Source organism: Pseudorca crassidens, chromosome 1 (genome assembly GCF_039906515.1).
Source record: "Pseudorca crassidens isolate mPseCra1 chromosome 1, mPseCra1.hap1, whole genome shotgun sequence".
NCBI lineage: Eukaryota > Metazoa > Chordata > Mammalia > Artiodactyla > Delphinidae > Pseudorca > Pseudorca crassidens.
In genome coordinates this window covers 190350278-190363676 of record NC_090296.1, presented here as the reverse complement: position 1 = coordinate 190363676, position 13399 = coordinate 190350278, and the positions used below count along the sequence as shown (strand labels likewise).

Genomic DNA, 13399 nt, shown 5'->3' with positions numbered 1-13399 from the left:
GTTTGTTTCTAATACTTATTTATAAATTTCTGTCCAGCCTAGAGATGCAGATATCAAGTTCAGACTACAAATATTCTTTATTTCCAACCTGATAGGAAAGGATCCATATGGTGTGCACGTAAAGATCTTTAGATTTTCATTTGGCTTATTTTTAGAGGTGTACTTCTGTAAAAAAAAAAAAAAAAAAGCAGCTATGTCCTGTGGTTGTATTTATCAAACCATATCAACACATGAAGATTTAAGTAGTAATGCCATATTTTCCTACTAAACTTTGCATCAGAGTATTTTTATTTATTTATTTATGTATTTGGCTGCGTTGGGTCTTCGTTGCTGCGCGCGAGCTTTCTCTAGCTGCGGTGAGCGAGGGCTACTCTTCGTTGCGGTGCGCGTGCCTCTCATTGCAGTGGCTTCTCTTGTTGCGGAGCACGGGGTCTAGGTGCGCGGGCTTCAGTAGTTGCGGCACGCAGGCCCTGCAGCTCGAGGGCTTCAGTAGTTGCAGCACTCGGGCTTCAGTAGTTGTGGCTCGCGGGCTCTAGAGCGCAGGCTCAGTAGTTGTAGCACACGGGCTTAGTTGCTCCGTGGCATGGGGGATCTTCCCAGACCAGGGCTCGAACCTGTGTCCCCTGCATTGGCAGGTGGATTCCTAACCACTGTGCCACCAGGGAAGCTCCCAGAGTATTTTTAAATGGTTAATAAACGTTACTTCTCGAAGGGCATCAATGAGAACTGTAATTAGCATCCTTGGTTCCCTTAAGTACCTAGGCAGCATCAGCACCCAGTTCTTGCTGGGTGCTTTTCGTCTTTGGAACTCAGACTGTTTCTGGGTCTTACTGATTGGCTCTCCTCGTACAGAATTATAGCCTTCCTCTTTTTCAGCTACATGAAACTGAGGCAGAGAGGAGCAGCCTGGTCAGAACCCAGGAGAGCAGTGTGTGGAGATAGTTGGTGTGTGAGGCCGGAGTAACTGGACCTGAAGTTGACCAGCAGGCCTGGTCCACATGCTTACTGGTCATTCCTGAATGACGCTTTTGATCAGCTTTGCCCCAGTGACCGTCCTTGCTCAGCCTTTGTCAGTTTTGGCACCTGCAGGTTGCTGGCTACTGATCAGTTTAACCTCAAGTGACAACTGGAATATTCCTGAGACTGGCTTGCCAGAAAGCATGAACGTCCACACCGCAATTTAATTTCCGGAGTTCTCAGTTATACAAGAGTGTCATGGGATGCGTAAAGTCATGCTTCAGTGTTTTTTCAGAGCTCATCATCCCTTCCTCCTGTCGATTACCCACCAGCATTTGGAGCAGAGTATTCTCTTGGGTTTTTCTGCCTGTAGACCTTTAAGGCTGCATTTGGTTATCTTCAGGTCCAGCGTGAGGTTGATTTCAGCGTGCCTCGTCCTTGAGTGAACCCACTTCAGCCTCAGTTTATGAAGCAAGTACATACTCCTGAGTTAGAGACAAGTGCCTGTACCATGTTTTTGTTTGTTGTTCACAGTTGGAACCCAGAACAGACAACAACCCCCAATTTCCCTTATCTGCTCCCAGCGAACTGCCGTCTCGCGCAAGAGAAATAAAAAGAAAAAAGTGCCCCTGAAGACTGTGGAATCTCTCACTGTGAAACAGAAGCCCAGTGCGTCAGAAGCCGAGAAGAAGGCGGTGGCGGCCCCCGAGAATCCCAGTCTCCCCTCGGCCGAGCACACCTCCCCCAGGGAGAACCACATCCTAGGATTTGGCATCGTACTCGAATCACCAGCCTCTGATGTAAGTTGATGTTTTCTGGCTGCTGACGCTAATGTGTAACTTTGCCCTTAACTAGTTCTGCCCAAGAAAACCAGGGAAACTTGCAGAATACACGTGGGAAAGAGGAAAGGAAAACTCTTAGTAATTCCCTTGCCCAGGATTTTCTCTTCTGAAAATCTTAGGCCTTATTTCCTTAAACATGCTTGCATTCTCTCCGAAAGGAGAGGGATGATGAAGTTCTGCTCACTAATTTCATTAACATTTTTAACTTTGAAGCAGCCGTTTTCAATTTCCTCAGCGCAGTGAGCTAAAAGAACATAATTGAATCCTTTCTAGATGGGCATAAATGAACAGAACCCTACAGGTAAGGTCACACCTTTCTAGAAACACAAACTAATAATAAAAGAAAGAGCAGTGGTGCTACTTCTGTTTTATAGATGCAAGCCACACTGCTAAGTAAGTCGCAGTGCCGTGCCACTGAGTCTGTGTAATGATAGGTTAACAGTCTGCAAAGGTTTTTCTATTTAAATATCATCGCTAGAAGGTCGTCGCAGCCCAAGATGCTGAATGACATCTGAGACATTCGTCTGACTTACCATTTTGTAGTCACACGGCCATAAACGAACTTCTTCAGTAATGTGCTCTATCGGCCACGGCGTACCCTCCTTGCAGTACCTTGATCTGAGTACACTGATGCCGTGAACCCCAACTCGTTGGGAGAGTTCCTAAAATAAACAAGGATGGGTGAGCCATTATTACCAGATGGCATAGGATGAGAATCCCGCTGAGAACGCCCACAGGCCTATATAGGATGAGAGTTTGGCCCCACCTCTTCCACTTTAAATAAGAAATAAATTGCTATTTTCAATCAGCTGTTCCTTTCAAGCTGCAGAAAGACGGTCTGCTAGCACAGGTCTTTATAAAAGGGAGGCAACAAAAAGAATCATCTCGTGACTTGGTTAGACTAGAAAATCATTTGACCTTTTATCCAGTTCTTGGCGTGAGGGGTTCCTGTTTATTTGTTTCTTTACCCACGAACACACACACAATTGTTAAGAAGTTCTTCTAGACTAAAAACTTAGTTTTAAAAAATCATTAATGACGACAGCATTCTACCCTGGACCAGCTGGCTCATTTGATCCTACCCCATTGTTACTGCAGCCGAGGCCCTGGTTTCAAAGCCCACGTGGACCACACGTTTGGAAGCAGAGGTAAATGATTCCACAACACAAAGTACATTCAGTCTGAAGCAGTTTTCATAATACTTTTACATTTTTCTTGAATTTTTTAGGCCTTCTTTTCTGTGATAGGCATTAATGTATCAGGAGCAGTCATCTGAGTTGTGAAAATCGTCTCCTGCGTGAGTCGATCTAATGCGAATAACTGAACTTGCTCCTTTTTAAAAAATTTTTAAGGTCTAAATGTACTTCAGAGATAACTTGAGAAAGGTCTGTAAAAGGCTTTATGTACATTAGTGAAATAGAATAGAATTTTTCTTATCTTTACCAATACCAGTATCGTAATTTGAATACCAAAAAATAATTTGCTTTTTATTCGTGATGATTTTTGCTAACAAGAGGTATTAAATTTAATAAAGCACGTTCAGAATTGTCCACGTAAACTCAGTTAGGGGCTGACTGTCTTTGACTGGAGAATAACATGCTTCTAAAGAAAAGCAAAAGCGTACACAGATATTATCTTTACATCATCCAACTGATATGCCCTTTGATTCATCTATTCCACGGAAATTGTCACTGCACCTAGAGGACCACACAGTGAGTCCCGTCATCAGAAACTGTGTCCCCGGATAGTCTTGATGGCATGAATGAGGCTGGCCCTTTAGGCGATGAGACCATCAGTGCTAAGGCATCTACATTGAGGTGCCCTTCTAGTCTTCTATTATTTCTTAGCCGTGAGCGTTTTAAACTTTGGTGCAAGTCCAGAGGAGAAAACAGAAAATAGATCATAATCTTGTAGGAATTATTCTATAAAATCAATTGGAGAAAAGGTAATATAACTGGATTATATATAAGAAGATGGGCATTGTGTATCTGAAGATGGGCTCTGAAAAGTACCCAGTGTTGGGACGATTAAGTCCAAAGTTATAGGACTGGGCGTGTGGTCCATTGTAGTTGGAGCAGCTCTGTGGCCTGCACTGATAGCAGATGATGATATAAACATGGGATCGAGTCAGACAGTGAAAGCCCTGATGTGTCCTGCCGAGGCCCTTGGGCCTTTTTTATCTTGTGGGCACTAGGGAGCCATTGCAGATTTCAAGTAGAGGAATAATCATACCTGTGTTTAGAATGGAATCTGGAACAGCACTGTGGATGATTGATGAATATAGAAAAGAGACTAGAGGCAAAGAGAGCAGGAAGAAGGTAATTCCAGGCGGCCAGGCAAGAGATGGGGAGCGTCTGTACGTGAGCAGTGAGCCTGCAGGGACAGAGAAATGAGAGGCCCCCGGGGGTGCCCACACAGAGGACCTGGTGGCTCAGGAGAAGTAAGCCCCACATTTCTATCCCGGAAAACGAGGTTGGTCACTAGATGCTACTGATTTCCTTAACTGAGACAGGGAGGACGGAGCAGAAGCAGGCCTTCAGTGCTGGATGGGAAGTAAAAAGAAGCCGAGTGTCCTCAAAAGGTCATTAGACGTTTGGAGCACAGGAGAAAGATGAGAGCGGGAAGCAATGAAAAAAGGACACATAAAACCTGTGCTTTATTGTTTTTTAAATGTAAAAAAAAAAAAAAAACTACTGTAAATTGTTTAACGTTCACAATGCATTATCTTTTTTTGCTGTGACTTTTAGAGTCACCCAAATACAAATTTGTGTATCTAGGCACAGGCACGAACGTGAGGGGCTGTAGATCACTGCAGGTGGACTGCCAACCCTCTGACCCCTGACGGGTATCCCTGCTCAGTGCAGAGAAACAGGGAGCCCTAATCAAAACCAGCTACAGCCCAGCACCTCGGAGTGCTGTCAGCACTAAATGACCTGGAGCCCATAGGGAAATCCTCCTGCGGTGCCTGGCACATAAAAGGTACTCAGCATATGGCCAAACGTCTCCGTTTGTGTTAAGCACAATATACAAAATCACCTTTTAAAACTCTGGGTCTAGGACTTGGCATTAATCAGAACGCTCTCCTCAATTTAACTCCTATTTTCTTGTTCTTTCCCTGTTATTCCTCACTGTGCACACATCCCCCCGCCCAAAGCACCAATATGATTTCAACAATCCTTTATAGGACTTGCTATACCAGTTTGTAATTATTTACGTGATTTCCTCTCCTTCGCCCTTGGCTTCTCAAGGGCAGGGAATAAATTTTAAAATAATAATAATAATAGCATTAATAGTAGCAGTAGCAGTAGCGTTTGTCTGCTATCCTCTGCCAGATAATTTTTCAAATTTCATCCTTACTCTTCGAGGTACTAGTATTATCCTCAATTTATAGATGAGGAGACGGTGGCATAAAGGCCTTAAGCAGCCTGCTCAAGCCCACAAAGCCAGAAGGGTGGAGCTGGTTCCCAGACCAGGGCTGAGTGTGCCCTCACCCACTGAGTGCCAGACTTGGGCCCCTGCTCTAGCCCTGTTCTTGAACGTGACCACCGCTCACTAACTGTTGATGAGACGATTGTGACACAAAGGAGACCTGGAAGGTTAGACTACGGCTGTGTGTGCTGTTTACTTGGAAGTCTCTGGGGGAGACCTTCATGGTTAAGGGTGCAGCCTCTGAGGTCAGGATGCCCAGGCTACAAGCCCGGCTGCGTGACCCCGAGCAAGTGCACCCACCCTCGCCTCCCTCAGTTTTCTCTCCATAAAATGGGAATGATGGTAGTGCTAACCTCAGAGACGGGGCTGGCTGGAAGAGTTAAATGAAGACATCTATGTAAAGCACTTAGAATATAGTACCTGGTATGTTTTAAGCACTCAGTAAATACTGGGTCTTTTTTAAACCTTAGCAGTCCTAGCTAAGTACCTTTATAGGGGTAAATATACATGTTTGTTAAGTAAACTTATGTGTACATAGACAGGAACAAATACACAGGAGCTAATAGTGTTTTTAAAAAGAGAGTGGCCAGAAATCCTGCCCCTCTTTGGGGGCCGGATTACTTGACCCATTTTAAGTTAGCACATTAAATAAAATTGAAACCTGAACGACACAGAAGCAAAAGCAGAAACCCCAAACCAAATTTCATATTTAAACACAATATTTAATTCTTTCTTTAGGAGTTCCCAACCCAGGATTCTGCCAGTACTCAGACCAGACAGTTGGGAATATTTTACAGTCACTGTTTCTCCCTACCTGGTTGGATTTATTGGTTTTTCAGGGCAGATACACGTGGCTTCGGTTTATTTCCTTGTTGTTGCTTCTTGTTGGGCTTGCTCTTTGGCCACCGTGAAACACTAACATCAGTTTTTTAAAAATATTTCAAAATGTTTTTTAAAAAACAGAGGAAGTGTTTTTCTATTTGGTGTCATTACAATGAATACCTTCCAGTAATCCTAGGCAACACAGAAGTTATCAGAAGATACAGCTGTGGATACTCATCAAATTAAGATCATTTTGTTAATGTGTATGTCATTCTTAAAATAAATAATTTAAAATGCATTGGTGCTTTCCACATAAATAGCTCCTGAATTCAGAATCTGTTTTCTTAATTTCGTCTTAGCCCAATAAATAAAGTAATCCACTGGGACCTGGTAAAGCAAATCAATCAAGCAAGTGATTTTTTAATTTATTCATCGACACACTGAAGTTAAGGCAGTCATATGCTTGAGAGTTTAAGTTCTAGTGCAGACTGCCTGGGTTCACATCCTTGCTTCACCACTTATTAGCCGGATAACCTTAAACAAGTTACCTAATCTCTCTAAACCTTAGTTTTTGCATCTGCAGACTGGGGATCACGAAAGTGGCCGCTTCATAGGATGATGAGAATTAAATTAGAAAACCCACGTAATGCGCGTTAGCCTAGGGCTTGGACTATAGTAAGTAGCGAAGACACGCTAATCGTAGCGCCATTTTCCAGGGCTACTGAAATGAAGGAGTCCTCGCCCTTCAAGTATACCATATGAGGAAAACACATAAACAGTCATCACAGGGTAGTAGGACGTAAGGCTAGCAGGCTGTCAAGGCGGAGCCGGCCTCTGCCCAGAGGGTTAAGGACTGGCTCTCAGTGGTGGACATCTTCTCCGAGGAGCAGTTTCACTGGAGTTGTGATGCAAGCAGCTAGACTGCAGTGGCTGAAGTCTTATGTGTTAAACATTCTGGCTCAAATAGCTTGAGCATAAATCAAGCCCAAGTCCTCAGTCATTAATTTACCACCTGAGAAAGGACGATGCTGAAAACATCCCTGAATGACTTGACAGTGTCTCATTATGCAAGTGCATGGAGGCGTGTTCAAGGAGCCAAACTGTATTGTCTTTTTAAAAATTCATTAATTCGTTAATTAATTAATTTTCTTTTATTTTTTTGGCCATGCCACGAGGCTTGCGGGATCTTAGTTCCCCGACCAGGACCAAACCCAGGGCCCCGGCAGTGAAAGCACCGAGTCCTAACCATGGACCGCGAGGGAACTCCCCCCTGTGAAATTCTTAGTTCTACCAAAATTTTGTCGAATAAAAATCCATAGTTGACTTAATAATCCAGAATTGACTCTTTAATGACTTCCTGTAACTATCATCCTATTCAACGTCCAGTATGTGCTAGTCTAGAGATTACGCCTACTTTTGGATGGAACTCTTGCCTGAGCATTTTTTACTTGCCTTTTTACAAAATGGGTCCACCCACCATGGGGCCTCTGCCCCCTCGATGCAGTGGTTCTCGGTTCTGCCACGTCCCCAGGCCGCGCTGTTTTGAGCTGTGCCAGCTGGACCAGCGAGAGCAGGCCCGCCTTCCAATCCAGTGGGTTCTTGGGGCCGCCCAGCTTATTGGCCATGATCTTGGAGTGTCATTTAATAAACAGTAATGGTAATACTTGCTAAATCTACCTGGAGCAGACCTGAGTTACAGGGAACAATTTCAGTTTTTCTCAAACAGAAGCAGATTGCATTTGCGAGCAAAATACAATCAATTATGAAGGGGTTTTGTGTGTTTTTTTTATTTCATAAACTAAAGCTCATTTTTGTAGAAGTACGTCTAGTACACTGCTAAATAAATACTGTGAGAAAAAAGGATCATTGTGTATGATAATACTATGAACAGAAAGGTTGAATTTATAGCTTTTAAACATTCTTAAAAATTTTGTTATGTGTTTTCAGTCCAAATCCTGCCTTTTCATCCATAGTTTCCTTGTAGGTTTCAGTCTTGAGCCAGTCTGAAACTTGACTAGGTGGCAAGTCAAGTGTAAGAACTATTGTGTATAATTCACCAGTTTGCAATTAAAAACCTGGGGCTAATGCCCAATATGAACATTCACGCACTTCCTTTTACTCTTTTAACCAATGACCACATGTAGCTTTTTACGTGTCTTACTGTAATTTGCTACTGACAATACCTTATATAAAACAGCCAATATCAGAAATATTCCCTGTGTGATTAATTTGTTATGATTGCCTTAAAATAGTTTTACATTTTTTCTTTAGATTATATAGAGGAGTCACATGATATGTTCAGAGAGACTTAGGGGAAAATCTTTTAGTCTACCAGGTGTTATGGGATCCCCCCAGCCAAACTAGACCTTGACCCCAACTACTTCTAAGCAAAGGGAGACCACAGTTGAAATGCAGAGAGAAGCAAGATGGTTAGTGTGTCCACAGGCCTGGGTCCAAGAACATTTTCAAGAGTCCTCATGACTACATGCAGTTTTTGCCTCCCGAACTTCACTGGGTGTAAGATGAAACACCACTGGGTAGGAAAATTCAACATTTGGTGCATAACTGTGCTAAGTGGCTGAGGTACTGAAACTCGGCAAGACATACATGGAAATCCAAACTTATAGCGGGAACTCAGACTCTTAACTCTTAAAATGGTGACTCCAACTGTCGTAAATCCTGCCCCATACTTTGGATGTCATCATTTAAAGATCATATTACTTCAGTAATCAATAGAATCTGTAAATTAGTGTATTAGCTGTCTGTCCTCACTCGAGTATCAAATAGTAATTCTGTCAAAGGAAGTGTAGCTTTTAAAACGATACTCATTTGGAATAGTGGTGGTTTCTATCATAGCCATCGTCAGTAAGCAGAGAGATCTCGCTTCGACCAGACAGTAAACAAAAAGAAGAGATTCAAGCATACAATTAAAGAGTTTTAACCTGTTTTTAAATATAAGTGCAAAGTTGTGGATCATTACACGGCTGTAATCCACCTGCCATTATATTTCTAAAGTGGGAGAAATAAAAAGGTTTCAGAGTAAAAATTTGAGATTAATCAACCTTGTATCTTTTCTTCATGTCTCAGGACGTAAAGCTCCCCTCTTTTTTTTTTTTTTAAAGGAATTGGTTCGTTGCGTTGTGGCCCCTTAGTGCACACCGACAACCAGCTAAGAAACTTGCATGAAAGAAAGCGTGCGAGGAGCAGGGAGGGGCAGAGACCAGTCACCTTGGCCTCTGCTGCTGGCCTCCACCTAATAAAACTGACTCCTTTGTAAGGGACGCATAGCTGGGCCAGTTCATGTTCCTTGATCTGGAAGGAGCGCTCCAAAATAACAACAACCGTCTGGCAGTAGAAAGTGGAACACGAAGCATCGACAGCTTCTGCATCGGGAGAGCATCTCAGAAATCAAAATGCTACTCTGACCCCATAGGCAGTCTCTCGGCTCCACAGAGACCTCCAGAGACTTAGTTTTAGGGGTTGCAGCAGATGCCAGAAACAGCGACTGCATCTCTCTCCTAAATCCTACCTCCAGGGCCCTGATAAAATGCTATCCTGGCCTCCTAACCAAAACCCCTTCCCCCCTCACCAGCCAAACGCTGCCTAATGGTCTGTACCCCTCTTGTAGCGCTTATCGTTCTCCACTTTGTATGCTGGGGGTTTGTGAACGTGTCTCGTCTAGTGAGCCCGACCTTAAACTCCTTCCACACAGAGGATGCTGAGTAAATATCGATTGATTGAGCCAGGGCAGTGTTCTCTAGGTAGCCTGCTCCCTGAGCTAGCGTGGGCCCTGCGGGGAGAAGACTGGCGTGCCGGACCCGGGCAGGGCAGACTCCACACATGCTTCCTTTATGTGGGGATAAAAGACCTCGAAATCAATACTAGTCATTTTGAATGAATTCTTACATAGTGTTTTGTTGATGCTGAGAAAAATCTATCAGGCGCTAGTTGGGTGTTTGGCACTCTGAATGCAAAAGACAGTACACCTTCTGATGAGAAACACAAACTCCCAACTAAATAAATGCAGTGTGAAAAGTGCCAGAAACGTAGTTCGTAGAAAATACTCTGCATATGTGAAGAAAGAAGTGGCTAGTTCTGCCTGGTGGCTAGTTTAGGTCAGAGTCTCTCAAACCGGGTCCAAGTCCTACAAGATGGCTGAATTTTAAACACCTGATTGGGGGTACCAGAATCCAGCAGAGATACCTGAACGAGAGAAGATGGTATCTTTCCCTTTTCTCTCTTGCAAATTTAAGGGCTACTGTACCCCCCAGCCCGGGTCCTCAAATAGCTGTGAGTTGCTGTTTCTATAAAGTAGGCTGCGTTCCTTTTTTTTTTTTTTGTTAATGGAGTGCTTAGCAAAAATCTGTGGTCAGTTCATTTAGCATAAAAGGTCTAAAGTCAGCCATAGGATGTGAAAAATCAAATTCTGATTATAAATGAGACGTCATCTTCGATTCTGATGGTAGAATTCTCTCAATCCTAACATGGCTACATCGAATCATTCAGCCAACGTGCATTGAGTGCCGAGTGTACAGCTTCTGTCCCAGGAGTTGGGGGCACAGAAGGTCAGCCTCTGCAGACCTTCACCAGCACTGAGGTGCGAAAGTCAGGAAACCATCCGGCAGCACTGTGTTCATAGTGATATTTACCAAGCATTCAGAGCCAAAAAGCCAAATGGCAAAGTAGAGCGGAGAAGTGAGATGACTTTCTGGAAAATCCAGTTGAGAACTCCCTTTGGGAGCAACAGGGCCCCAAGTTGTCCCCACGTCATCTGATTCATTTAAGCCCTTCTCTGAGCCCTTTACTCTGACCGCAGCACAAACAAAAATAATTCCTGCTCCCTAGGAGAAAAACTAGTCCCAAATCCTCACACTTCTAATATGACTTAGAAAATCTAAAGTAGTATCAGCTTTGCAAAGTTTTAAACATGGTATCTAAGAAAAAGCTTTTATGATACATCCTAAGTGAAGATTCCTTCTGACTTTTTTTCTAACAAAAGTTTACCAACTGCACTTCTTCACCTTAACGTTATTATTTTAAAGTCCTCGTGTTACAGTCAACAGTAAATGACTTAGTAGTTGAGATAATGACTGATGAACTTTTATCTATTGAACAAGAATTTACTGAGTGCCTACAATGTGCCAGGCCCTAGAGATAACAAAGACTGAGTTCCAGGCAACAGGAGGGGCCGTGATCTAATCAATAATTATAATACGGTCTAGTAAACACAGTCATATAAGTATGTCAAATAAATAGCAGTGACAAAGCATGCAGAACCGCCTCCTCGGGAAAGAAACAGTTAGGAAAGGCTTTGAAAAGGCAATGGTGTGAGCTGGGTTGAAAGATGGGAAGGTGGGTTGTAAACGTCCATGGCATGTACATAGAGAATGTACTGTCAGTGTCTGAGCTTATGTGGGAGAGTCCAAGTTGAAAGGGCCCTTATCGGCCTTCTGATCCAGCATCCCAGTCAGGAAACCCCCAGCAGGGAAACACTGTGATTGGCACACTGGTTTTCCATTGGTGCTCTGGGATAGAGCTTCAGATTTTCCTCCCAAAAGCAGGGATCAGGGCACCTGCTCAGCATTGTTGTTGATGTATCAGTTGACCTAAGTTTTCACTGGAGGAAAAAAAGCTCCACAGCTTAAAACCGCTGGCCTAGTGCCAAGAGCATGGGACCTAGAGGGTAGCCTCGTGTTTGTGTCCTTAGGCAACTGAGGTCAAATTATTTAACGCAGGAGAAAGTGATCTGTAAATAGTAAGGCACTGAGTACGTCTAAATTAGTTCTAAGTCATTTTTATTGTGATCTCTTTGGGCCTGTGTTCCCTCCTTTACAAAACGAAGACGTTTCACCCCAAAGTCTCAAGTCCCCTGCGTAGCTCTAGAGTTAAATGCTTTGGGAATTATCCAGCTTTCTCTTAACTTTCTCTAAGGCCGAGAATGCTTTTCCGGCGTGCTCCTTTCCACTGCTTTTGACGAGACTTAATATTGGAATTAGAGCATCTCATTTGGTGAACTGTCACTAGTAATTGGTTTTGTAAGTCGCAAACACTGTCACACAAAGCCGAGGCTGTGTGCTTTGCAGAGTATATGGCCATTGCAAGAGCTAGTGATGTTTTTTTGTTGCACGTATGCCCAAAGTTGGTTGCTTCCAATCTTGCTTTTAATGACGTATTTATGTTCTTTTGGTAGCCAGAAGTGCAACTTGCTGAAGGCTTCGATGTGTTTATGCCTAAATCTCAGCTGGACTCTATACTGTCAAACTACACTCGCTCAGGAAGCCTTCTGTTTAGAAAACTGGTGTGTGCATTTTTTGATGACAAGACTTTGGCTAACTCCTTACCCAATGGGAAGAGGAAAAGAGGACTCAATGACAACCGGAAAGGACTAGACCAAAATATTGTGGGTGCAATAAAAGGTTGGTCTGCATCATTTCATTTTACGGGGTCTTTGTTAAGCTTTGCCTTCATTCCATAAAGATGCAGCTTAAAGTGTAGTAAATGAACTAGAGGCGAATTTAACTTGCCGCTGGCCATCTGCCCACCGGCCTGGCTTTTGGGTGTGAGCTCCCTAACTCTCCGCCCCAAATACCACTAGAAATTGCTATTTCAAGGTGATGTTAATTTGTTAAAATCAGAATTTAAGAGCCAGTCTGATGTGCTGCAGAACTGAAAAGTTGTTCCTTAACTAACTTTGAAAATGAAAGTATTTTTTCCTTTCAGTCATTTCTAAGAACTTCATCAAAACAGGATTTCTACTTAGATTTTTGTTGTAAGAATAAAGCCGTGATGCTCTTTTGAAAAGAAGGTAGAAGAGTTCTCTCCAAAGTTCAGAAGTTGCTTTACTAGGTCACTGCTTTTAAATATACTTTAAATGGAAGCGATCCCACTGTGAAGCCAGACCCTACTCTGCTCCTTCTGGTTTTGTGACATGGAGTCGTGCCAGTTACATGCAAACAAGTCCCTGGGTCTCCCCATTAACACGTGTGAAGGCGTGTCTGAATCCCACTGCGTTACGATAGCCACGCAGGCGCACGTATGTGTAGATCCTCATTTACAACCAGGTCCACATCCTAGATGTACTGCATATTTTAAATTTAATTTTCCTTCTCATTTATTTCTTACTTTTAAAATGTCCTTGGGACTTCCCTGGTGGTCCAGTTGGTAAGACTCTGCGCTCCCAACGCAGGGGGCCCAGGTTCGATCCCTGGTCAGGGAACTAGATCCCACATAATGCAACTAAAAAAAAAAAAAAGATCCTGCATGCCGCAACTAAGACCCGGCACACAGCAAAAATAAATAAATAAATAAAATAAAATGCCCTTACTTAGGACTCTGATAAATGTAATTTT

At 43.2% G+C, this 13399-nt stretch overlaps 1 protein-coding gene and 1 non-coding gene across 16 annotated transcripts in view; both read left to right on the top strand.

Moving 5' to 3' along the window:
• Positions 1 to 13399, top strand: part of BEND7 (BEN domain containing 7) — a 76878-nt gene that overhangs the window by 30292 nt on the left and 33187 nt on the right. For 13 of the 15 annotated variants that reach the window (XM_067703760.1, XM_067703740.1, XM_067703749.1 and 10 more), the window contains 2 exons: positions 1492 to 1757; positions 12241 to 12466. In XM_067703760.1, the coding sequence (XP_067559861.1) occupies positions 1492 to 1757; positions 12241 to 12466 (492 nt within the window). Of the gene's footprint in view, positions 1 to 1491; positions 1758 to 5966; positions 6232 to 12240; positions 12467 to 13399 lie in introns of those variants that run through there. The other 2 variants (XM_067703819.1, XM_067703827.1) reach the window with 2 other exon arrangements.
• On the top strand, positions 13194 to 13266 carry TRNAG-CCC (transfer RNA glycine (anticodon CCC)). Its single transcript has one exon. It is a non-coding gene; the product is annotated as a tRNA-Gly (tRNA).